The sequence below is a fragment of the Hylobates moloch genome, unplaced genomic scaffold (assembly GCF_009828535.3).
Source record: "Hylobates moloch isolate HMO894 unplaced genomic scaffold, HMol_V3 SCAFFOLD_2, whole genome shotgun sequence".
NCBI lineage: Eukaryota > Metazoa > Chordata > Mammalia > Primates > Hylobatidae > Hylobates > Hylobates moloch.
In genome coordinates, this window is record NW_026652277.1 from 14,655,267 (window position 1) to 14,677,650 (window position 22,384).

Below are 22,384 nucleotides of genomic sequence, written 5' to 3' on the forward strand. Positions count from 1 at the left end.
GATTGAGACCCCCATCTTGAAAGAAAGAGAGAGAAAGAAGAAGGAAGGAAGGAAGGAGGGAAGGAAGGAAGGAGGGAAGGAAGGAAGGAGAGAAGGAAGGAAGGAAAAAGGAAGGAAGGAAGGACAGAAAAAAGGAAGGAAGCAAGGAAGGAAGGAAGGAAGGAAGGAAAAAAGGAAGGAAGGAAGGAAAAAAGGAAGGAAGGAAGGAAGGAAGGAAGGGCCGGCCATATCATAATGAAATCCAATTCTGCCTACTCCCAATTTACTCACTACATGTTTCTGGCCTGTGAAAAATTAAAATGCATAAGATAACGTGGCTATTCATAGGCATAATAGAATATTTGGTTGCCTTATATATTTATCTATTTCTGTGGAATTTGAAGACTGATTCTGAAATCCAGCGTTCATGATCTCCTGCAGTTAAAGGTTCATATTTAAATGAATACTCACAGAAGAAACATGACCACAGCCCAAACCTCTAAAAGATACTTGTTGTGTTACCAAAAACTGGGAGACAGGGTAGAAGAAGAACAAACCACACTGATCATTGTGTTATTTGCCTTAATGCCAAAGACCTTCATTTTAAAATAAACAGGCAAAAAAAAAAAAAAAAAAAATAGGCCAGGTATAGTGTGGCTCATGCCTGTAATCTCAGCACTTTGGGAGGCTGAGGTGGGAGGATCACTTGAGGTCAGGAGTTCGAGACCAGGCTGGCCAACATGGTGAAACCCTGTCTCTACTAAAAATACAAAAATTAGCTGAGCGTGGTGGCACGTGCCTGTAGTCCCAGCTACTTGGGAGGCTGAGGCAGGAGAATCACTTGAACCCAGGAGGCAGAGGTTGCAGCGAGCTGAAATTTCGCCACTGCACTCCAGCCTGAGTGACAGAGCGAGACTTGGTCTCAAAATAAAAAGCAATAAAAAAGAAAAGATAATAAAGTAAACAAGAAACGAAGTAAAACTACACTTAAAGTCTTTTTTTTTTTCACACTTGTCTTGTTAGATGTATGGATATCACGAAGTTTCCAGGAGAGCCATACTTCCAGAGAAATAATGACATCTGTGCTCTCAGAAGGAGCAGGTTTGCCAGCCCATACCCCTAAGTTAATTCATGAGCCAAGCAAGGAAAACAGAAGTGGAAGGCCCAGGCTAAAGCCAGTTGCCCCAAGACTAAACCTCAAGAATCTCCTGTTAGTTTTTAAAACAATCCCAGAATCTTTTTCCAAAAGGTCATCTTAGTTTCATCATGAATGTCTGCCATCTGCTTTCAGCCCTCCCAACCGACACATTCTTCCCAGTTTTCCCCACCTCTGGCCTCACTTCCAGAAGCTCCAAGTACCTGTAAGCAAATGACCCTGTCCCCCGGCTGGGCTGAGTTGTCTGGAGAGTAATCGCCATCTTGGCGAGATTGCTGCCTGCCACGAGTTTTGCCCACGGCCACAGGGTTGACGGCCTCCAGATGCGAGGGATTGGGCAGCATCGTCACGTGGAGGGGATGGTGCGCCCCGAAGTCCAGGTCCACAGAGGAGGTCAGGTGAGACAGGACGTCTCCAGTGGCTGAGAAATTCTCTGGAAACTCACTTAAGCCTCGCATTTTACGGAACATCAGCTATTGTGGATACATTCAAAAGGAAAAACATGGCATTCATCACAATGGAGGCTAGGGAAGAAGTGCTGAGTTGAAATCATACAATGAAAACGAAAATTTAAAGCCAGGAGTGGTGGCTTATGCCTGTAATTCCAGCACTTTGGGAGGCTGAGGTGGGAAGATCACTTGAGGTCAGGAGTTCGGGACCAGCCCGGTCAACATGATGAAACCCCGTCTCCATTAAAAATACAAAAAATAAGTTGGGCGTGGTGGCAGGCGCCTGTAATCCCAGCTAGTCGAGAGGCTGAGGCATAAGAATCACTTGAACCTGGGAGGCGGAGGTTACAGTGAGCCGAGATCACGCCACTGCACTCCAGCCTGGGTGACAGAGCGAGATTTGGTCTCAATAAATAAATAAGTAAGAATATATGGAAAACCAATCCAAATACCAGCTCTGTCAATTAACTAAACTGTCTAAGCTACCTCCTGGACCAATTGCTCGTATGCTTAGTCGCCTTTCTTCTTTTTTTTTTTTTTTTTGAGACAGGATCTGGCTCTGTCTTCCAGGCTGGAGGGCAGTGGCACAGTCTCGGCTCACTGCAGCCTCCATCTCCTGGACTCAAGAGATCCTCCCACCCCAGCCTCCCGAGAAGCTGGAACCATAGGTGCACCACCTAATTTTTATGTTTGTAGAGACCATGCCACCTAATTTTTATTTTTGTAGGGACAGAGTTTTGCGAGGTTACCCAAGCTGGTCTTGAACTCCTGGACTCAAGCACTCCTCTTGCCTTAGCCTCCCAAGTGCTGGGATTGCAGGTGTGAGCCACCTTGCCTAGCCTTAGTTGACTTCCTAAAATGAATGATCATCATGAGTTTTACTTTTTAAAAATTTATTTATATTCAGGCAGCATCTTGCTTTGTTGCCCAGCCTGGAGCACAGTGGTGAGATTATAGCTCATGCAGCCTCAAACTCCTGGGCTCAAGTGATCCTCTGGCCTCAGTCTCCTGAGTAGCTGGGAACACAGGTGCATGCCACCATGCTTGGCCAACTTATTTTATTTTTGATAGAGACAAAGTCTCACTTTGTTCCACAGGGTGGTCTCAAACTCCTAGATTCAAGCCATCCTCCTGCCTCATCCTCCCAACAGGCTGGGATTGCAGGTGTGAGCCACAGTGCCCAGCCATCACCATCAACATCATTTATCACCAGAATGAAACCAGCAGTTTTATTCTGTTACAATCAATCATATAGTGCTACTGAGAAACACAGCGAGTAACCTTACCTCTGGAGGGAACTGCAGAAGGCCTGTCAATAAATTCAGCCTCCCTCTATGGGGCATCCCAATAATGACATCAGTGATCCCGCTGTAGGCCGACATTTTCAGCAGCTCGTGGAAAAAGCCCATCATGCTTTCAGCCCCTTCGCCTCCATATCGCTTCACTGTCGAGAACTTGGTGGCCAGAAAGTGGTCAAACTCCTGCAGAACATCATGTGAGACATGAGCTGCCAGGAGACAGCCAGCTTCTCCGGTGGAAGGCAGATAAGTCTGTGTGTGTTGTGAGATGGCCCCACACTCCCCAAGTGGCCACAGCAATGCCACTTTACTACATATCCCAGAGAGAGACATAACATGGACACAGCGGGATGGCTTTCCAAGGATCCCGGACAGCAGGAGGGGCCGAGGAGAATAACCTGAGCGGCAGAATAACTCACCCCAAGGAAACCCCCTTAGAACGTGTGTTCTTCTGGACTGGAAGCAAGGCCTTAGATTTCTGCTGCCTCTTCCCAGTACCCCAGTTTTCACATGGGGCTTTATGGTATGAATCAAGGCTGCAAACTATCCAACTACCCAAACTATTAGGAAGGGGCTTCTTGCCATCTTGACATTCCAGAGTCCTGGTCACAGCCCCAACAGAGGTTCAGTTCCATTCATTTGTATCGAGCCTCTCTTCCACATGTCATCTTTTGATCATCTCAGATTAAGTTCTGAACTTAAGTATCTTTAGTTCTTAAGAAGTAAGACCAGGCCAGGCATGGTGGTTCACGTCTGTAATCCCAGCACTTTGGGAGGCCAAGGCGGGTGGATCACTTGAGGCCAGGAGTTCAAGCCTTGGCCAACATGGTGAAACCCCGTCTCTACTGAAAATATAAAAATTAGCCAGGTGTGGTGGTACGCACCCGTAATCCCAGCTACTCAGGAGGCTGAGGCAGGAGAATTGCTTGAGTCCAGGAGGCGGAGGTTGCAGTAAGCTGAGATCATGCCACTGCACTCCAGCCTGGGTGACAGAGCAAGACTGTCTCAAGGACTGCAACTATACATAGCCCTGAATGGTGACAGTATGTCCTGTTATCAAAAGACTTTTTTTTGCTTACATATTAAAAGAAATTTTAGGCCAGTCGCGGTGGCTCACGCCTCAATCCCAGCACTTTGGGAGGCCGAGGTGGGCAGATCACGAGGTCAGGAGATCGAGACCATCCTGGCTAACACATTTTAGGCCGGGCGCGGTGGCTCACGCCTGTAATCCCAGCACTTTGGAAGGCTGAGGGGGGTGAATCATGAGGTCAGGAGATCGAGACCATCCTGACTAACACAGTGAAACCCCATTCTACTAAAAATACAAAAAATTAGCCAGGCATCATGGCACGCACCTGTAGTCCCAGCTACTTGGGAGGCTGAGGCAGGAGAATGGCTTGAACCTGGGAGGCGGAGGTTACAGTGAGCTGAGATCACACCACTGCACTCCAGCCAGGGCGACAGGGAAAAATGATCTCAAAAAAAAAGAAAAAAAAAAGAAAGAAAGAAATTTTAAATAAATTTAAAAAAAAATTTTTTTTTTTAAAGGCCGGGTATGGTGGCTCATGCCTGTAATCTCAGCACTTTGGGAGGCCGAGGCAGGTGGATCATGAACTCAGGAGATCGAGACCATCTTGGCCAACACGATGAAACCCCGTCTCGACTAAAAATACAAAAACTAGCTGGGTGTGGTGGCACGCCCCTGTAATCCCAGCTACTTGGGCGACAGGGCGAGACTCCATCTCAAAAAAATAAAAATAAAGTAAATAAATAAAACCTTAAGAACTATATGTGTTTTTTGTTGTTGTTTGTTTTTTTTTTTTTTTGGGCAGAGTCTTGCTCTGTTGCCCAGACCGGAGTGCAGTGATGCAATCTCAGCTCACTGCAGTGGTGCGATCTCAGCTCACTGAAACCTCCTCCTCCTGGGTTCAAGCAATTCTTCTGCCTCAGCTACCCAAGTAGTTGGGACTACAGGTATGCTCTACCACACCAGGCTAATTTTTTGTATTTTTTTTTTTTTTTTAGTAAACACGGGGTTTCACCATGTTGGCCAGGCTGATCTTGAACTCCTGACCTCAAGCAATACGCCCACCTCAGCCTCCCAAAGGACTGGGATGACAGGCGCGAGCCACTGTGCCCAGTCAGAAGTAAGGTCTTAAGGATCTTGTCATCTTCTATAGAGTGAGTAGACACATACACAAGAAGTATTTTGACTCTGAGGAGAGCCAATAGGTCAATATTTTGGCAACCAACATTTTGCTACTTAGAATAAAGTGATGTGCTCAGAACAAGGATCTCTGAGGAAAAATAAAATAATAAAATGGTGCGTGTTTTATGATCTGTTGTGTTGAAGTAATGAGGGATTTAAGTTCAGAGTTAATGGCTCAATTCCCTCTCTTTAGTAGTTATTTATCTTTTTTTTTTTTTTTGAGACAGAGTCTTGCTCTGTCACCCAGGCTGGAGTGCAGTGGCGCAATCTCAGCTCACTGCAGCCTCCACCTCCCAGGTTCCAGGGATTCTCGTGCCCCAGCCTCCTGATTAGCTGGGATTATAGGTGTGCACCATCACCCCTGGCTAATTTTTGTATTTTTAGTAGAGACGGGGTTTCGCTATGTCAGCCAGGCTATATATCTTTATAGGCAGTGAGGCTGACCTATGCCCTTGCTATTAGATTCTCCTTTTTTTTTTTTGAGACTGTGTTTTCGCTCTTGTTATCCAGGCTGGAGTGCAATGGCGTGATCTCGGCTCACTGCAACCTCTGCCTACTGGGTTCAAGCAATTCTCCTGCCTCAGCCTCACGAGTAGCTAGGATTACAGGCATGCACCACCATGTCTGGCTAATTTTTGTATTTTTAGTAGAGATGGGGTTTCTCCGTGTTGGTCAGGCTGGTCTTGAACTCCTGACCTCAGGTGATCTGCCTGCCTCGGCCTCCCAAAGTGCTGGGATTACAGGCAGTAGCTACCGCGCCCAGCCTAGATGCTCCTTTTTACCTGAGATTCCAGCATTAGTTTCGACAGATGTTTTCGCTCTTCTGTGGTAAACGTCTCCTTTTGCAGTTCCTCAAACCGCTTGGCAAACCAGTCTTTCTCCTCCTGGCTCTGAAGTTGGGAGGTTTCAATAGAAATCTGCCCACAGTAGATTTGATTGAGATAGACTAACACCTCCTCAAGTGAGGCCTCTTCCTTCCCCATGTTCAATAATCCTGTGAAATACAATCAAAGGAGTCACTTTAAAAAATAATCACGTGGCAAGTTAATTCTGGAACATACCAACATAATTACTTCAACACAGAGTGCTTTGTTCTTAATAACGTGGGTCATTATTGGCCGGGTGCGGTGGCTCACACCTGTAATCTCAACACTTTGGGAGGCAAGGCGGGTGGATCTCCTGAGGTCAGGAGTTCAAGCCCAGCCTGACCAAGATGGTAAAACCCCGTCTCTACTAAAATTACAAAAATTAGCTGGGCGTGGTAGCGTGCACCTGTAGTCCCAGCTACTCAAGAGGCTGAGGCAGGAGAATTGCTTGAACCTGGGAGGCAGAGGTTGCAGTGAGCCGAGATCACGCCACTGCACTCCAGCCTGGGCGACAGAGCAAGGCTCCGTCCCAAAATAAATAAATAAATAAATAAATAACTTGGGTCATTATTAATGCTTATCTAGATTTTTTTCTAAAGAAAAAACTAAAAATATGGTCAAAGGTCATGAAGTAGTAAAACTAGAAGGGGAGAAAACCCCCACTTCCTTCACAAGGACAGAGCCTGCTGCTGCTTTATGCCAAGTTTTGTTTCTACAGTAATTTATTTTGTGTGTGTGTGTGTGTGTGTGTGTGTGTGTGATGGAGTTTTTGCTCTTGTTGCCCAGGCTGGAGTGCAGTGGCACGATCTTGGCTCACTGCAACCTCTGCCTCCTGGGTTCAAGTGATTCTCCTGCCTCAGCCTCTCGAGTAGCTGGGACTACACGTGCACATCACCATGTCTGGCTAATTTTTGTATTTTTAGTATAGATGGGGTTTCACCATCTTGGCCAGGCTGGTCTCGAACTCCTGTCCTCAGGTGAACCTCTTGCCTCGGCCTCCCAAAGTGCTGAGATTACAGGCATAAGCCACCACACCCGGCCCCAACCTTTACTTTATATTGCTTAGCAAGCTTGTCCAAGGCTGCATGTGGCCCAGGACAGCTTTGAATGTGGCCCAACACAAATGAATAAACTTTCTTAAAACATTGTGAGATTTTGTGATTTTTTTTTAGCTCACTAGGTATGATTAGTGTTAGTGTATTTCATGTGTGGTCCAAGACAATTCTAATTCCAACGTGGCCCAAGGAAGCCAAAAGATTAGACACCCCTGGCTTATGGTTTCTTTTTTTGTTTTAGAGATGGAGTCTCGCTCTGTCGCCCAGGCTGGAGTGCAGTTGCGCGATCTTGGCTCACTGCAAGCTCCGCCTCCCGGGTTCACGCCATTCTCCTGCCTCAGCCTCCTGAGTAGCTGGGACTACAGGTGCCTGCTACCATGCTCAGCTAATTTTTTTGTATTTTTTTTAGTAGAGACGGGGTTTCACTGTGTTAGCCAGGATGGTCTTGATCTCCTGACCTCGTGATCCGCCCGCCTTGGCCTCCCAAAGTGCTGGGACTACAGGCGTGAGCCACCACACTCAGCCGGCTTATGGTTTCTTACAACAAAGTTTATTGTATTTCTTTTTTGTATAAAAAGATTTAAAGTATTGGTCTTTTGAGGAAGTTAGATGCATCCCCACTATATTCCAGCTGAGCCATTAATCATGTCACTTAATGTTTTCCACATTAACTCGTTTGCTTTTATGAGGTGCTGAGGAATCAGTTCTTTCTGCAGAGGCTCAAGAAAAGGGCCTTTGGAGGCCCATCTCAAAAAAAAAAGAAAAAAGAGAGAAAACTATCACCTTGCAAAGCCCAGGTAACCCCCCGAACCCTAAGAGACACTAAAATGATCGTTGAGGGTTTAAATGCCACTACGTCTTGGAGTAGTTTATTACACAGCATTAGATGACTGAAACATGACTCACTGATACACACAATCAGAATTTGATATTTGCAAGATTAACTTCAAAAAGTAACATGAGGTAGGACCCTGAAATCATGACTGATGATGCAGGCCCAACTTTTTCGAAGTTCCCATGCTGGGAAAGAAAACAGAATGAGGGGGTGCCAGCTTTGGAATGGAAGCAGCCCTGGATTTCACCCCACCTCTGCCACTGAGCAGCTATGAGTTATATAAGTTCTCTTTGTTTCTCCATCTGCAACATAAAGAGGATAATAACTACTTTTGGGAGTGGTTTTGAGAATAAATTGACATATGCTAAACATACAGCACTTTAGAGTTCAAGGTTTTTTGTTTGTTTGTTTTTTCAGACAGGGTCTCACTCTGTTGCCCAGGCTGGAGTGCAGTAGCATGATCAAGCCTCACTGCAGCCTTGACCTCCCAGGCTCAAAAGATCCTTCCATCTCTGCCTCTGGAGTGCCTGGAATTACAGGCATGCACCACCATGCCCAGCTAATTTTTTTTTTTTTGGTGGAGACAGTCTCACTATGTTACGCAGGTTGGTCTCAAACTGCTGGGCTCAAATGACCCTCCCACCTCGGGCTCCCAAAGTGCTGGGATTATGGGTGTCAGCCATTGTGCCCAGCCAATTCAATGCTGTTGAACGTTGAGAAAACAGGCCTCCTCAGAACTTCTAGAATCCCAAGAATGCTCCTCCCTGACCACACTTCAGTGTGCCCCTTGGGTCTCCTCACACCTGTGGGAGCCTCAGCTCCAGTGGGGATGCCGCTTCTTCAAGAACAGAGGCAGGAGCCGGGCCTGGTGTGCAGCTCCGTGCTCCCGTCTGCTATGCAGAAGCCATACCTGCCGTGTGGAAGGGTCCCTGCAGTGTCTGCACCAGGGCTTGGATTTCAGGCACATTCTCCAGCAGGGCTTGTCCAGTGAAGAGGGGGTTGATTTTGGCAGCTTTATGACCATGCTCGCGATATGCTGTCACCAACCTGGCAAGGCCGTGATCAACTAAATCAGGGGAAAATTTAAAAATACAAACAGTTTAGATGACTACAAATCTCAAAAATCAGTTTTTCAAAGAAGCTCTTACAGCCCTAGACACCTTAATTTTCATTTATTTATTTATTTTAGAGATAGGGTCTTGTTCTATTGCCCAGGCTAGAGTGCAGTAGAACCATCACTTTTTTTTTTTTTTTTTTTTTTGAGACAGTCTCGCTCTGGTGCCCAGGCTGGAGTGCAGGAGTGCAATCTAGGCTCAATGCAAGCTCCGCCTCCCGGGTTCATGCCATTCTCCTGCCTCAGCCTCCCAGTAGTCCAGCTAATTGTTTTGTATTTTTAGTAGAGATGGGCTTTCACCGTGTTAGCCAGGGTGGTCTTGATCTCCTGACCTTGTGATCCGCCCACCTCGGCCTCCCAAAGTGCTGGGATTACAGGCGTGAGCCACCGCGCCCGGCCAAGAACCATCATAGCTCACTGCAACCTGGGCTCAAGTGATCCTCCTGCCTCATCCTCCCAAGTAGCTGGGACTACAGGCATGCACCACCACACCTGGCTAATTTTTTTTTTTTTTTGGTCGAGATGGAGTTTAACCATGTTGCCCAGGTTGGTCTTGAACCCCTGAGCTCAAGTGATTCATTCACCTTGGCCTCCCAAAGAAGGCCAAGAAACACATTTTTACAATTTGTGTTTTTATTTTCAGAACCCAGAGACAATTGTTAGCATATTTTCAAACTTTTTTTTTTTTTTTTTTTGAGACGTTGTCTTGCTCTGTTGCCCAGGCTGAAGTACAGTGGTGCAATCTTGGCTCACTGCAACCTGCGCCCCCCAGGTTCAAGTCATTCTCCTGCCTCAACCTCCCAAGTAGCTGGGACTCCAGGCGCCCGCCACCACGCCCGGCTAGTGTTTTGTATTTTTAGTAGAGACAGGGTTTCACCGTGTTAGCCAGGATGGTCTTGATCTCCTGACCTCGTGATCTGCCTGCCATGGCCTCCCGAAGTGCTGGGATTACAGGCGTGAGCCACTGCATCCGGCCCACAAATTTTAAAACTTCTAAGGTCTATTTTATGAACAAGCATTGCCGTGGAATGATTTCAGAGCCATCTATGCACTTGGGTTTGTATTCTAGGCACTGCCAAAGCACACCTCTTTACTTGTAGCAGGTTTAGTGAGGAAAGAACACAGAGGTATTGAACACGCACAGGATGTGTTTGCACTAATACAGCAGTTAGGTGAAGCCATAATAGGTCAAATAAACGAATCAAACCATCCCAGGAAATGAACTGATTTCAGCCTGGGAGTTAGTCCTATAAACTGCTAAGGGTTCTATTTTGAACCTTATTCAAGTTCTCCATCACTGTCATATGAAGTAGGAAGCCTTCATATTTGTGGCTAAAATCCAGATAGACTATGTCTAAAGCACGGCCCTGTGGGCCACTCTCACCTTTTATTTTTTTATTTTGTTATTTTTTTTTGAGACGGAGTCTCACTGACGCCAGGCTGGAGTGCAGTGGCGCAATCTTGGCTCACTGCAATCTCTGCCTCCCGGGTTCAAGTTATTCCCCTGCCTCAGCCTTCCGAGTATGGTGCATGCCACCATACCCGGCTAATTTTTTGTATTTTAGTAGAGATCGGGTTTCACCATGTTGGCCAGGATGGTCTCAATCTCCTGACCTCGTGATCCACCCCCCTCGGCCTCCCAAAGTGCTGGGATTACAGGCGTGAGCCACCGCGCCCGGCTCCCATCTCTCCTTTTAAGAACATATTCTTCCCTGGGCTCTACAGCATTGCAGGAACCTGGTTTTCTTTCTAACTCCAGAGCTACTCAATCTCAGTCACTTTTGGGGGACTTCTCTTTGCCCATCTCGAAATATTGGTAGCCAGGCATGGTGGTGCACACCTATAATCCCAACTACTCAAGAGGCTGAAGGAGGAGCTTGAACCCAGGAATTCGAGGCTGCAGTGAGCTGGAATCTCACCACTGCACTCTAGCCTGGGTGAGAGAGCAAGATCCCATCTCTAAAAAATAAAATACACAAAATATTGGTACTCCCCAGCTCTCTGAACGTTCCTCACACTCCTGGGCTTAATCAGAACTTGGCTGTCCCTAGAGGGCATGAGTACAACGTGAAGGCACTCAGTGGCCCTCACCCGCACCCTCCCATCTTGAAGACAAAGGTAGGCCCTCCTCATTCTTCACTGACAGCTCCCTATCATTAGCTCTGTCTTTATAAACCCATCCTCTGAGGGACAAGCAATGGCACTAACTCATCTCAAATTGCCGACAGCCATTAAAAAATAATATTGTAGAAGAATGATTGATGAAAAAGCATCAAGACTTAATGAATGGCCGGGCACAGTGGCTCATGCCTGTAATCCCAGCACTTTGGGAGGCCAAGGCGGGCCAAGGTGACCTCATCACCTGAGGTCAGGAGTTTGAGACCGGCCTGGCCCACATGGTGAAACCCTGTCTCTACTAAAAACAAGAAATTAGCCAGGCCTGGTGGCAGATGCCTGTAATCCCAGCTACTCAGGAGGCTGAAGCAGGAGAATCGCTTGAACCCCGGAGGCAGAGGTTGCAGTGATCCGAGGTTGTGCCATTGTACTCCAGCCTGGGTGACGAGCATGAAACTCCATCTCAAAAAAAACCCAAAAAACTCTTAATGAATGACCACAATATATAAAGCATGCACTACGTTGTTACACTGTGTATGTATATATGAGTAGTTTATAATATATATTTTATCTTTTACTATATATATTAGTATATGTAATTATATATACTTATATATATGCACACATATATATTTCATAAACAAAAGAAACTGATCAAAAATGTAAGTGATAATCCTATGAAGAAATTGCTGACTTGTTCTTTTTTCTTCCTTTTTTTTTTTTTCTCATCAAAAACAGGGTCAGGCTGGCCGGGCTTGGTGGCTCACGTCTGTAATCCTAGCACTTTGGGAGGCGGAGGCAGGCGGATCACGAGGTCAGGAGATCGGGACTATCTTGGCTAACACGGTGAAACCCCGTCTCTACAAAAACACAAAAAATTAGCCGGGCGTGGTCGTGGGCGCCTGTAGTCCCAGCTACTCGGGAGGCTGAGGCAGGAGAACGGCGTGAACCCGGGAGGTGGAGTTTGCAGTGAATGGAGATTGCGTCACCGCACTCCAGCCTGGGCAACACAGTGAAACTCCGTCCCAAAAAAAAAAAGAAAGAAAAAAAAAGAAACAGGGTCTGGCTATATTGCCCAGGCTGGACTCAAACTCCTGGTCTCAAGAGATCCTCCTCCCTCAGCCTCCCAAGTAGCTGGGATTACAGGTGCACGTCATCACACCCAGGCAGATTTGTTATTTTTTGCTTACTGTATTCTCACAGTTTTCCACAGTGAACATGTACAAGCTCTTTTTTTTTTTTTTTTTTTTGAGACGGAGTCTCGCTCTGTCGCCCAGGCTGGAGTGCAGTGGCGCGACCTCGGCTCACTGCATGCTCCGCCTCCCGGGTTCACGCCATTCTCCTGCCTCAGCCTCCCGAGTAGCTGGGACTACAGGCACCCGCCACCACGCCCGGCTAATTTTTTGTATTTTTAGTAGAGACGGGGTTTCACTGTGTTAGCCAGGATGGTCTTGATCTCTTGACCTCGTGATCCGCCCATCGCGGCCTCCCAAAGTGCTGGAATTACAGGCGTGAGACACCGCGCCCGGCCTAATAAAGCTCTTTTTTTTTTTTTTTTAATTTTTTTGAGACAGAGTCTTGCTCTGTTGCCAAGGCTGGAGTGCAGTGGTACCATCTCGGCTCACTGCAACCTCTGCCTCCTGGGTTCAAGCGATTCTCCTGCCTCAGCCTCCCGAGTAGCTGGGACTACAGGCCTGTGCCACTACATCCAGTTAATTTTTTTGTATTTTTAGTAGAGACGGGGTTTCACCGTGTTAGCCAGGATAGTCTGTATCTCCTGACCTCGTGATCCGCCCACCACGGCCTCCCAAAGTGCTGGGATTACAGGCGTGAGCCACCACACCCGGCAATAAAGCTCTTTCAAATGCAGCCATTTAGTGGACTTGCTGCCTGATGCACTCTAAAAGCTTTGGTTTGTGGCTTCTCTCTAGCATATGCAGCACTGCTCTCATCAGTTGACTTTGTGCTTATAAGAATCAGTTCTACTTGTCCCTAAGCCAGTTGCTGTGGGAAAAAGTAAAATTAGGGGGAGAAATCAGAAAAGTCTAGAGATTTTGCATTCAGATAGCTTTATTTTCTTTTTTCTTTTTTTTTTTTTTGAGATGGAGTCTCGCTCTGTCAAAATTGTTTTAAAAGAAAAAACAAAAGAACTAAAAAAAAGAAGCAAAATAAAAATAAATGGAATTAACTGATCAAGTTCCAATTTCAAATGCTCTAGATAAAACTTACTTCAATTGTATTACCTTTATAATAAAGAACGAAATTAAAAGATTTAATTCTTTTTCTCTGGAAGGATAGAAAAATAAATAAAAATAAAATTTAAAAGAATGAGAGCACAGCAATAGAATTATTCATAAAATACTTCCTATTACTGGATGGCCACTGTGGCTCACACCTGTAATCACTTTGGGAGGCTGGGGCAGGAGGGCCTCTTGAGGTCAAGGGCTTGAGACCGGCCTGGGCAACAGAGTGAGACCCTGTCTCTACAAAAAATACAAGAATTGGACGGGCGCAGTGGCTCACACCTGTAATGCCAGCACTTTGGGAGACCCAGGCGGGCGGATCACAAGGTCAGGAGATCAAGACCATCCTGGCTAACACGCTGAAACCCCATCTCTACCAAAAATACAAAAAAATTAGCCGGGCATGGTGGCGGGCGCCTGTAGTCTTGGCTACACAGGAGGCTGAAGCAGGAGAATGGCGTGAACCTGGGAGGCGGAGCTTGCAGTGAGCAGAGATCGTGCCACTGCACTCCAGCCTGGGCGACAGAGCGAGACTGAGACTCTGTCTCAAAAACAAAACAAAAAAATACAAAAATTAGCTGGTTGCGGTGGCACGTGCCTGTGATCTCAGCTACTGAGGAGACTGAGGTGGGAGGATCACTTGAGCCCAGGAGTCTGAGGCTGTGGTAAGCTGTAATTGTGCCACTGCACTCAGCCTGGGCGACACAGAGTGTCTCAAAGAAAACAAAACAAAACAAAAACAAAACAAAAACAAAAACAAAACTTTCTATTACTGCAGAAATGAAAGAATTACTACAAGAGAAAAATGAATACCTTTACATTAGGCGTAATACCACCCAAACAGTTTACTGCTCATAATATCTGCAAAAGGTCACAGGAATTAGATTTGATGTTTAAGTCCCTAACGAAGCCAGAGAGAATAGAGAAAACAACAGCAGATACACGCCTGCACTCCTCTTAAAAATAAAGGAGAATATCGGAGGCATGCTTCTGGCTAAGAAGACTAACACATGGTAGACACTCAAGAAATATTTGTTATTTGAATGAAGTCCTGAGATCAAGAGTCATGCTTCATGATAAAAGCTTTTCAGAGCCCTCAAACTTAGAGTACAAGAGCTGAAGCAGCTTCTTCTCCCTCACTTTGCACCCTCCCATGCCAAGCTGTGGGGCCCGGTGGGCATGCACACATTACTCCAGTCTGCCTTGCTGCTGTAGAGGCTGAGTCAAGCTGGGCCAGCCTGAGCTTTTCCAGATTTTGAAACTCGGAATTGAGAGATAGCTCATGAGAAAAGAGCTAGCCAGAGACTGCGGCCTTCAGAAAAGCCTGGTTGAAGGCAGATGGCTTGAGCTCAGGAGTTCAAGACTAGCTTGGCCAATATGTGAAACCCTGTTTCTACTAAAAATACAAAAATCAGCCAGGCATGGTGGTGAGCACCTGTAGTCCCAGCTACTCAAGAGGCTGAGGCAGGAGAATCTCTTAAACCCAGGAGGTAGAGGTTGCAGTGAGCCGAGATCATGCCACTGCACTCCAGCCTGGGTGACAGAGCGAGACCCTGTCCAAAAAAAAAAAAGTAAAAGAGCTAATATTTTCATGGGTTGGGTGCGATGGCTTATACCTATAATCCCAGAACTTTGGGAGGCAGAGGTTGGTGGGTCACTTGAGGTCAGGAGTTTGATACCACCCTGGCCAACATGGTGAAACCACATCTCTACTAAAAATACAAAAATTAGCTGGGCGCGGTGGCACATGCCTGTAATCTCAGCTACTCAGGAGACTGAGGCAGGAGAATCACTGGAACCCAGGAGGCAAAGGTTGCAGTGAGCCAAGATCGCCCAACTGCAATCCAGCCTGGGCCACGGAGTGACTGTGTCTCAAAAAAACAAATAAACAGGTCCGGCATGGTGGCTTATGCCTGTAATCCAGGCACTTTGGGAGGCCGAGGTGGGTGGATCACATGAGGTCGGGAGTTGGAGACCAGCCTGACCAACACAGAGAAACTCTGTCTCTACTAAAAATACAAAATTAGCCAGGCGTGGTGGTACATGCCTGTAGTCCCAGCTACTCAGGAGGCTGAGGCAGGAGAATCACTTGAACCCAGGAGGCGGAGGTTGTGGTGAGCCGAGATCATGCCATTGTACTCCAGCCTCAGCAACAGGAGCAAAACTCCATCTCAAAAAAAAAAGAACACCCATGAATCACTACTCCTAAACCCACCTCCATTTTAAATTGGCATTGTTGATAAATAAATTCAAGTTTCCTTGGAAATTGAGGTTTACAGAGGTGAAAGTACAAGCTGTTACAAATACCTAGTTACAAAGAACACTCATCATGGGTCAAATTGTAACTAGTGAAACCACTGCCATCCAAAAGGTTACTAGAGGCAAATTCAATATCTATTTATTTATTTATTTGTACTTATTTATTTATTTATTGAGACAAGAGTCTTGCCCTGCCACCCAGGCTGGAGTGCAGTGGCCTCATCTCAGCTCATTGCAACCTCAGCCTCCCAGGTTCAAGTGATTCTCCTGACTCAGCCTCCTGAGTAGCCCGTATTATAGGCAAACACCACCAGGCCAATTTTTGTATTTTTAGTAGAGATGGGGTTTCACCATGTTGGCCAGGCTGGTCTCGAACTTCTGGCCTCAAGTGATCTTCCCAGCTCGGCCTCCCAAAGTGCTGGGATTACAGGCATGAGCCACCACGTCCAGCCTCAATATCTCTTTAAAGCCTTAATACAAGGGAAGTCTTAGTGAATGATGTGGTCATCCTATGCAGACATTTATTTTAGCCAAGATAAACATATGAAGAAAGAAGGCCAGTGAACCGGGCGTAGTGATAAACACATGAAGAAGATAAACATACGAAGAAAGAAGACCAGTGAACCGGGTGCACGCTGAAGTGAGCTGTGACTGCACCACTGCGCTCCAGACTAGGTGACATAGCAAGACCTCGTCTCAAAAATAAAAATAAAACACAGTAACAGTTTAATATGTTGCCCCATATATAAAGATACTTGATAATTAATGTTATGTTTGCACATACAAAATGCAAATATACTATATGTCACAAATAAATTGCATATGTAGAACCCTCTTTTCATTCCTTAGGAAGTATAAATTATTTGGGGCTGGACACGGTGGCTCACGCCTATAATCCCAACACTTTAGGGGGCCGAGGCAGGCATATTACCTAAGGACAGGAGTTCGAGACCAGCCTGGGCAACATGGTGAGACCCTGTCTCAAGTGATCTGCCTGCCTCGGCCTCCCAAAGTGCAGGGATTACAGGCGTGAGTCACTGCGCCTAGCCCCACGTCTGCCATCACGCCTGGCTAATTTTTGTATTTTTGGTAGAGACGAGGTTTCACCATGTTGGCCAGGCTAGTCTTGAACTCCTGACCTCGTGATCCACCCATCTTGGCCTCCCAAAGTGCAGGGATTACAGGCATGAGCCACTGCGCCCGGCCTAATAAATAAAATTTAAAAAATAAAAACTAAAAAGATTTGATATGAAATATGAGGTGAAAAAGATAAAGGTGGATTGCTCATCCCAGATTACTATAATACTTCTGTGGCAGAGACTGCTACAATTCCCAAATTCCATTCTCCCCTCTCTTTGATAGTAATAGAGAGCCCAGTATATGGCCACCCAGAATAAAGAGCCACTTCCCAGCCTTCCCCATAACCTGGTGGCCATGTGACTAAGTTTTGGACAATGAGAACGTGGCAGCAATGTATGCAAATTCTGGGTCATGACCTTAAGGGAAAGGAAAGAAAATATCCCTTCTCTGTGTATATCACAACACCTGAACTCTTCCAATCTAATACAGAATTTGGTACCAGAGGTGGGTTGCTGCCCTAACAGAGCCTAAAAATATATATGGCATTGGATTAGCAGCCAGGCAATGGGTACCAAGGACACAGGTATTTCCACCTAGAAAGCTGATGGGCAGTGTTATGCTACAGGAAAAAACATTTGGTGAAACTGAGGCAGACTACATGCCCTTGAAACCTGTAGCTCAGGAGTGTATGTTCATTGTTTCTTGTCACTTTCAGGAAGGCCCAAGAAGAAAGATGAGGTCAAGTTGGAGCTCCCTAATGAGGAAGTAGACAGGAAGGGGAATTTGGCTCTGCAAAAAGGAGGTACCCTCTTGGCCAGGCACGGTGGCTCATGCCTGTAATCCCAGCACTTTAGGAGGCCAAGGCCAGTGGATCACTTCAGGTCAGGAGTTCAAGACCAGCCTGGCCAACATGGTGAAACCCCATCTCTACTAAAAATACAAAAATTAGCTGGGCATGGTGGCGGGTGCCTGTAATCCCAGCTACTCAGAACACTGCGGCAGGACAATCGCTTGAACCCGGGAGACGGAGGTTGCAGTGAGCCAAGATCATGCCACTGCACTCCAGCCTGGGCGACAAAGCCAGACTCCATTTTAGGATTAAAAAAAGGGGGAGAGACAGAGATACGAGGTTTATTTTAAATGCCCTCCGAAGTGAAGAGCAAAATATTGAAGTTCTAGTGTGTGATTGATGGAACATTCAAAGGTCAGGTGCCCAGATGCTGAAGGGGATCTTCAACGTTAATCTAATGATCAGATCAAAGATGCCAAATGATTTTCCTCTAATAAGCAATCTGGATTTATCTTCTACTCCGTGAGGATAAATAATGATACAATAATTTTAGAGTATAAACCAAATACTCAAAATTAGTCTCTCAAATGGGCATGCAACAGAAGTTCCAAAAACTGATACTCATGACTGTTAATTCATTAAAACCACCAGCACATATTGAGGTGTCAATAGAGTGGCTAAAATGAAAAGAAACCCCACCAGCACATAGTTCCAAATTCAGCAGAGTTAAGAGTTAAACTCTGAAATTAAAGTAACAGACTAGCTACAAGGAGACAAATACATAATAAATATCATGCTGTCTTCCAAGTCTGGAACTAACTGCCCACTTCTCCCAAGCAGTGCAGTCTTGGACCCCCCACCTGCTCATATAAAAGCCTCAGAGATGGTCCTGGAAATATATCCTTGGGATACCTTAAAACTTTACTTCTCCCACAGCCCCGCCTCATTAAAGAGTTGGTTTTCTAGGCTGGGTGCCGTGGCTCAGCGTGTAATCCCAACACGTTGGGAGACCGAGGCTGCAGGATCAGCTTGAGCTCAGCATTTCAAGATCAGCCTGGGGAACATGGTGGGACCCCATCTCTACTGCAAGTGAAAAAAAAAAAAAAAGCCGGGCGTGGTGGTCCCTCTGTGTCCCCAGCTACTCAGGACGCCGAGGTGGAAAGATAGCTTGAGCCCAGGAGTTCAAGGCTGCAGGGAGCTGTGGTCGCAGCACTGTACTCCAGCCTGGGCCACAGAGCGAGACTCCGTCTCAAAAAAAAAAAAAAAAAAAAAGGAAAGAAAAAGAAAAAGAAAAAAAGATTTTCTCACACGTTTCCAACAAAGGAAAGAAAAGCCCTTCCAAAACCAGGTCTGGACCAGCAAGATGGGAAGACCACCCAAGCGTGGACCTCAAGGATCCTCAGTTACAGAGGCCGGACGGGGGATGACCCCGACACTGAGCACCCACACCTACCCTCTGCTCCCCTCACCTCCCCCTCCTCTCCACCGGCCGCGCGTTCAGGCCGGCGGCCGGTTCCCCGACCCCGACACCCCACCGCAAGTCGGCCAGGGGAAGCTTCTGCGTCCCAGCCCCGCTCCCACCGCCCAGGCCCCATCCCCGACCTGGGGGGCGCTCCAGGGCGCCCTGGGGCTCGCGGCTCCCGGGCTTCCTCGGCCGGTAGCCGTAAACGCCCCGCTCGGTCTGGTAGCCACGCCAGAGGAGAAGGGGAGCCCGGCCGAGGCCCCGTCGTGCTGCTGCCGCAGTAGCAGAGGCCATGTTCACCGGATCTCCCTGCCAGCATGCTAAGGCGGGAGCCCGAAGAGGTCCCACCGGCCCTGGTAAATCCGGGACTCGCCAAGGGGAGGCCGGAGCCCCGCCCCCAGACAACGCCCCCGCCCCTGATTGGCCGAGGGGCCGGACCCTGGAAGCCAATCCGTGGCAGTAGCACTCACAGCGAAGCCACGCCCAGGATTGGGGCGGGATTCCAGGGCGGTGCGGGCGGCCGAGACCGCTCTGCTACACTGCAGCGCGGAGCAAGTTAAGTGTTCCGCGGGGCGGCACCTGCTCCCAGTACGAAACTGGATGTAGCTGCAGCGCCTGTAGTCTCCGGCCGGGAGTGTTCACCCATCACGCCTCTGTCCAACCGCATAGACACAGTCTAGGGGGTCTGTTACAGAAAGGACAAATTAGCCACAGGGTGGATAGGAAATGGCTAGGACTGAGACCAGGGAACACAAAAAGCAAAGGTTATTTAGCGCAGCTACAAAATCAATACCCCTAATTTTTTTGTTTTCTTAAGAAACATTAAGAGAGGCCGGGCGCGGTGGCTCACGCCTGTAATCCTAACACTTTGGGAGGCCAAGGCAGGAGGATCATCTGAGGTCAGGAGCTTGAGACCAACCTGTCCAACATGGCGAAACCCCATCTCTACTAAAAATACAAAAAGTAGGTTGGGCGCGGTGGCTCACACCTGTAACCCCAGCACTTTGGGAGGTCGAGGCGGGCGGATCACCTGAGGTCGGGAGTTCAAGACCAGCCTGACCAACATGGAGAAACCTCATCTCTACTAAAAATACAAAATTAGCCGGGCATAGTGGTGGGTGTCTGTGGTCCCAGCTACTCAGGAGGCTGAGGCAGGAGAATCGCTGGAACCCGGGAGGCGGAGGTTGCGGTGAGTTGAGATGGCGCCATTGCACTCCAGCCTGGGCGACAAGAGCGAAACTCCGTCTCAAAAAAAACAAAACAAAACAAACAAAAACTGGCCACAGTGGCTCACGCCTGTAATCCCAGCACTCTGGGAGGCCGAGGAGGGCAGATCACGAAGTCAGGAGTTCGAGACCATCATGGCTGCTATGGTGAAACCCCGTCTCTACTAAAAATACAAAAATTAGCCGAGTGTGGTGGTGGGTGCCTGTAGTCCCAGCTACTCGGGAGGCTGAGGCAGAAGAATCGCTTGAACCCTGGAGGCAGAGGTTGCAGTGAGCCAAGATGTGCCCACTGCACTCCAGCCTGGGCGACAGAGGGAGACTCTGTCTCACAAACAAAAAAACAAACAAAAAACATTAAGAGAGAAAGAAGGAAATAGGGTAAAGGGAGCAGGGAAGAAAGGGATGAGAGTCAAAAGAAATTGGACATGAACGATTAGTTGGTCTGTCTCTGAGTGAGTTTCCCAAATGATTTTTTTCTGTGGCTTACTTTTAACTTTGCCAGTGGCCGGGCGCGGTGGCTCACGCTTGTAATCCCAGCACTTTGGGAGGCCGAGGCGGGCGGATCACGAGGTCAGGAGATCGAGACCACGGTGAAACCCCGTCTCTACTAAAAATACAAAATTTAGCCAGGCGTGGTGGCGGGCGCCTGTAGTCCCAGCTACTCGGAGAGGCTGAGGCAGGAGAATGGCGTGAACCCGGGAGGCGGAGCTTGCAGTGAGCCGAGATTGCGCCACTGCACTCCAGCCTGGGCGACAGGGCGAGACTCCGTCTCAAAAAAAAAAAAAAACTTTGCCAGTATGGTAGGGGAGAGAGTCTGCATCCTTACCTGGTCAGTCATCCTTCGTTCCAGTAAGCTGTGCAGCTATACCCCAAACTCCTAGGAATATTATACATACAAGCCCAAGACATCCTCCTTCTTACTCATTCAACCAGTACACTCATAAAGCACTCTGCTGGGTTACAAAGATTAATAAGGTGCAGTTTCTACCCTTAGTTCCCAGTCTAGCTGTAGATAGAACTCAGCACACAGGATGATAGATTATTTAATGTAGGCACATGTAGGTGCCCCCTGCAAGCACAGGAGCCGTCATCCAGCACAGGTACTGTAGCTGGGACCCCTTAGGTCCATACTTTGGTGGCCTCCCCATCTTGCTAGTTTGGACCTGGATTTGGAAGGGCTTGTCTTTTTTTTTTTTTTTTTTTTTTTTGAGACGGAGTCTCGCTGTCGCCCAGGCTGGAATGCAGTAGCGCAATCTCAGCTCACTGCAACCTCCATCTCCCGGGTTCAAGCAATTCCCCTGCCTCAGCCTCCCGAGTAGCTGGGATTACAGGCGCCTGCCACCAAGCCCAGCTAATTTTTGTTGCTGTTGTTTTTGTTTGTTTGTTTGTTTGAGACAGAGATTCTCTCTTGTTGCCCAGGCTGGAGTGCAATGGAAAGATCTCCACTCACTGCAATGGCAAGATCTCCACTCACTGCAACCTCTGCCTCCCAGGTTCAAGTGATTCTCCTGCCTCAGCCTCCCAAGTAGCTGTGATTACAGGCATGCGCCACCACATCCAGCTAATTTTTGTATTTTTAGTACAGACAGGGTTTCTCCATGTTGGTCAGGCTGGTCTCAAACTCCCAACCTCAGGTGATCCACCCACCTTGGCCTCCCAAAGTGCTGGGATTACAGGCGTGAGCCATCGTGCCCAGCCCTGGCGAATTTTTTGTACTTTTAGTAGATACAGGGTTTCACCATCGTGGCCAGGCTGGTCTGGAGCTTCTGACCTCAAGTGATCAGCCTGCCTCAGGCTCCCAAAGTGCTAGGATTACAGGCGTGAGCCACCGGGCCTGGCCGGACTTGTCTTTTTTATTCCTTGGTTGTGAACCTGTGGGAACCTAGCTCTTTGGACAGGTAGGGCTGTGGGAAAAGAAAATTTCTGAGATCTGAGTGTATTAGGGGAACCTGCAAGTGGAAGGGACATTAGAACAGAATCTTGAGGCATGAGGAGTTAGGCAAATGTACAAAGACAAGAGCACACCAAAGAGATGGCAGTGAAGAGTGGATATGGGATAACTGGATATCTAAAGAGCTTTGAGTAGAAAGGAGGGGGTAATTACAGGATCAATGTCCCTCGAGTTGATCCACAAATGAAAAGATAATCTTAGTCAGAGGCATGGACATTTTATATGATATAAGAAGAGGAGGCCAGGCACGGTGGCTCATTCCTGTAAACCCAGCACTTTGGGAGGCTGAGGCAGGTG

At 47.5% G+C, this 22,384-nt stretch overlaps 1 protein-coding gene across 3 annotated transcripts in view; it reads right to left on the bottom strand.

Annotated features, from left to right (window-relative positions):
* The window catches only part of DHTKD1 (dehydrogenase E1 and transketolase domain containing 1), a 54,698-nt gene extending 35,235 nt beyond the window's left edge, over window positions 1-19,463 (bottom strand). For 2 of the 3 annotated variants that reach the window (XR_009211195.1, XM_032162315.2), the window contains exons 1-5: window positions 19,051-19,276; window positions 8,758-8,913; window positions 5,874-6,085; window positions 2,871-3,065; window positions 1,339-1,608 (exon numbers count right to left, since the gene is read on the bottom strand). Coding sequence is in view for 2 of the 3 variants with exons in the window: in XM_032162315.2 (XP_032018206.1) it covers window positions 1,339-1,608; window positions 2,871-3,065; window positions 5,874-6,085; window positions 8,758-8,913; window positions 19,051-19,204 (987 nt within the window). In the remaining variant the exon portion in view is untranslated. Of the gene's footprint in view, window positions 1-1,338; window positions 1,609-2,870; window positions 3,066-5,873; window positions 6,086-8,757; window positions 8,914-19,050; window positions 19,277-19,380 lie in introns of those variants that run through there. The other variant, XM_058431909.1, reaches the window with a different exon arrangement.
* Between the last annotated feature and the right edge of the window lie 2,921 nt (window positions 19,464-22,384).